Source organism: Wolffia australiana, chromosome 7 (assembly GCF_029677425.1).
Source record: "Wolffia australiana isolate 7733 chromosome 7, ASM2967742v1".
Lineage (NCBI taxonomy): Eukaryota > Viridiplantae > Streptophyta > Magnoliopsida > Alismatales > Araceae > Wolffia > Wolffia australiana.
Window position 1 is genome coordinate 19,298,391 of NC_135841.1, and position 3,838 is coordinate 19,302,228.

Genomic DNA, 3,838 nt, shown 5'->3' on the forward strand with positions numbered 1-3,838 from the left:
CAATGGGAGGAATCGATTTCCGAACAAAAACACACCAAAAGGATCAAGGATCTGTTCAATTGATTCGTGGAGTTAATTAACAGTGGTCTTGGGCCAATTTTTGGAGTTCCAAAAAAAATTATCATTTCCTAAAGAAGTAGCTCAAGAAATATTCTATTCGATATATATTTATTGTTCCTCCCTATCGAGTGCCACATAACGTCTGCCATTTTAAATCTGCATTATTCACAAATTGATCTGAGCATATAGTTCAAATAGCAAGAATCCACATTCAAAAATCCACTCGGTATATTTGTTGACCCAATTTCTGGCGTCCAGATTAAATGCAGCTAAATTCCAAAATCTTATCCCATTCTCTACGGGTATTAGCCTAATTGATGGTTCTGTAAGGTCCATCGGAGAGACTCAAATGTAACGAGAACGTCGCCCGCAAATGAATTTGCTGAAACAACAAGCAAAAGTTCTTTATTTGAATATCCTAGTCGGATGCTTGAAGGCTCTCAGTCAAAGTGCTAATCCCTTTAGCTACATCCAATCCCATTATTCACGACAAACTGTTCCACCGATTAGAGCAGAAGAGTAATAAACAAGAGGGATTATTAGGAACGCTCAATGTGTTCTCCCATTGAAGGATTGGTGATAGTGTAACCCCCATCCACCACAAGATTATGCCCGTTGACATATCTGGACTCGTCGCTGGCAAGATAGAGCGCGGCATGGGCAATATCTTCGGCCTTCAACGGCGAGACTTTCAGCACAGAACTCTTCTTCACGGCGACGTCCACCGTCTCAGCGGTGATCCCAAGCCCGTTGCATGCCAAAGGCGTAGGCAGAAGATACGGAGAAATGCAGTTCACTCTCACACCATGCCGACCAAGATCCACGGCGGCGTCCTTTGTCAGACCCACCACTGCATGCTTCGATGCCGTGTAAGGGGAAACCGTTATCCCCCCGGAGATAGAAGCTACGCTGGCGGTGTTTATGATACTCCCACTCCCCGTCGCCGCCATGGCTCGTCCGGCATGCTTGATCCCCATTAAAACGCCGATAACGTTCACTGCTAACTGTCTCTCCGCGTCTGATTTACCGATTTCGGTGATGGGCTTCGAAGGGATGATAATTCCGGCGTTGTTGAACATGATGTCGAGTCGGGAATTAGACTTAACGGCGGTCTCTACAGCCGCCTGGACGTCGTCCTCGACCGTCACGTCGCAACGGATAAACGACGCGGCTCCTCCTTGATCGACGATTTCTCTGCAGACTTGTTGGCCCTTCTCGTTCTGGATGTCGGCTACGACGACCTTGGCGCCATGGCGGGCGAAAAGCTTGGCGGTGCTCTCGCCGATCCCGCTGGCTCCTCCTGTGATAAGGGCTACCTTTCCCTCCAGACTGCAACGAGAACAACGACGGGAGGGTTATTCAAACTGTTGAAAAATACAGTTGACGAAGAAATAAGATTTATTTACTACGGTCATAGTATAGAGTTTGAAATGAGATAAGTTTAATTTACTGCGCGATAAAGTATAGTATTTAGGAAGAAACAAGTTTAATTTTCTAAGCGATGAAAAATTAAGACGAAAGATATTAGACTGCGGAGAGCGTCATACCGTCTCGCCAAGGAGGAGAGAACAGGAGAGATCGTCATGGAGGCTTTCAGACGATCAGGAAGGTGTACAGAGAGCTGCTTGTATCCATTTGGGTCTTGTGTAACTTCTTAAATAGAGAGGACCTATGCCAATTTGTTTTTCCTGAAAGAGACATCTTAGATGGAAGCATTGACCCGGAAGATGGTTTGATTAAGCCAACTTGCGTGAGGATTGACGTAAGGAGGTGACTACGACAGAAATTAGAGACTATGGCGAGCGTCATACCGTCGCCCAAGGAGGAGAGAACTGGAGAGATCGTCATGGCGGATTTAGACAATTAAGAAGGTGTACAAAGAGCAGCTTGTATCCAGTTAGGTCCTTAGTAACTTATTATATAGAGAGGACCTTTGCCAATTTGTTTTTGCTGAAAGAGACATCTTAGATGGAAGCATCCGGAAGATGTTTTGATCAAGCCAACCTACCTAATTTTGCTGAACTCATCCACGTTAGGTCTGAACAAGTCAGCAAAATCTGGATTTTGCAGTTAATTATGTTGCTTTGGCCGACGGAAATTGGGATACATTTAATTACTGTAAAACACACCTAGATTTCATGAAGAATCATACTTCTCAATTGGGACCCCTCATGCTCCGGCTCCCTTTTTCTCCAGAGAGTAAGCCAAATGATCATAATTACTGATAGGTTACTGGGTTAAGTGCCATTTTAAATGCCATCCTCAACGACGGCGATGGCGTTTACGAGTACGCAACCCCAACTAGGGGGAATATATTATCCGCATACTCGATGATCTGATAAACAGTGGGGGGGAACTGAATTATTGGTAGATGATTATGATATATTTTTATTTAGAACTGAATTATGCCCTCATTCACTAGGTGATCTAGACAGTTAAAAAAGGCACAGTGAGAAAGTGAGGCTTAAAGGAAAAGATAATATCCAAGATGGTACTAAGAAATAACCCAAAGAGTGCGTAAAAATACTGTGATCTGTCGTTGTTAGATCAGGATATATAACCTTCATAAATCATTATCTAGTAGATAGGTCAATGGCTACTAAATGATAAATTTTTAAATATCTAAAAGTCACCGTTTGTCATTAGGTATCTCCCTAATTACTATAAATCAACAATAGAAACATCAAATATATGTATATATCTCAGTAAGGTGTAATGTACAAGGTGGATCATCAACATACCCATCATGTTATTTTACGGCTGGCTTCAAAAGTATTGTAAGTTACGTATCACACGTAGTTACAGTTCATGGCAAAGGGCCATCAAATAGGCGATCATGATCAGTCATGGTGGTCTGATCAAGTGTCCTTTTCTCTTAAGGTTTATAAAAAGATGAATACCATTATACTCTTCTTGCGTATGAACGCGGGATTTATTCACTGGAGAGCATTTCATTTTTTGACAAATACTTGACCGTATTTCGATTAGTCGTCTGTAGAACGCCAATATTTGTTTATTTATTTGTTACACTTACTAAACCAAATGTTATCAAGGAAATACCTTGATAGGGTTGACATATTGACCAAAGAGCCAATGAGGAAATACCTTAAGGAATTCTGAAGTGACAAGTTTAAAAATAGAAATCGTATTCCATTCAACATATATTTTATATTCTATCCAAGATAGCTCCACAAAACCCAGTAAATTGTGGCCTCCATTTTTTCACATTTAATCTCAACATGTAATTCAATATTAAAAAAGCACATTATTTATTTAAATGTCAAGTCGCCATATTAGAAAAGTACATTATTTTATCAGCTTTCACAAAGTATTTCGCAACCAAAGTGTGAACAGGTTTAAAGTTCAATGGTATATTTAAGTTTTCTCAACTACAAACGAGGCCCACTGAGACTGTAGATGCCCCATTGGAAAGTCTCACACGCAACTAGGATCGTCTAGAGTCAGTAGGATTATCCGCTTCTCAGGCTATCATTCTTTGTTTTAATTCCTTACATGGTTGTAAGAAGACTTCAAACCAAGATAAGAGTAAAGTTCTCAAGCTTCTTCCACGCTGACTTATCTTGAAAGGCAAGCCCTTTCGCAAACACGGGCAGATGGTTAACAGACGAGAGGGAAGTAACATGGATTAGATAGAACGAAAGATTGGTGATCTAGTAACCTCCGTCCACGACAAGGTTATGCCCGTTACTGAACTCCTTCAACGCCGGGACTTTCAGTGCTGAACTCTTTCCCACGGCAGACTCTATAACCTTAACGT

At 41.6% G+C, this 3,838-nt stretch overlaps 1 protein-coding gene across 1 annotated transcript; it reads right to left on the bottom strand.

Moving 5' to 3' along the window:
- Positions 1–438: 438 nt before the first annotated feature.
- Positions 439–1,766, bottom strand: LOC144705437 (borneol dehydrogenase, mitochondrial-like). Its single transcript, XM_078578105.1, has 2 exons — positions 1,608–1,766; positions 439–1,389 (listed from the first exon to the last, which is right to left on the bottom strand). Exons 1-2 carry the CDS (start codon positions 1,643–1,645, stop codon positions 600–602), a joined length of 828 nt encoding a protein of 275 aa, XP_078434231.1. The 5' UTR covers positions 1,646–1,766; the 3' UTR covers positions 439–599.
- Positions 1,767–3,838: the final 2,072 nt, after the last annotated feature.

What these genes read in the sequence shown, in the direction of transcription:
- LOC144705437 (XM_078578105.1), bottom strand. Translation starts at nt 1,645, where the DNA reads ATGACGATCTCTCCTGTTCTCTCCTCCTTGGCGAGACG. An exon ending in CTCTCCTCCTTGGCGAGACG is followed by an intron (nt 1,390 to 1,607) that starts GTATGACGCTCT and finishes TTCTCGTTGCAG; the next exon opens with TCTGGAGGGAAAGGTAGCCC.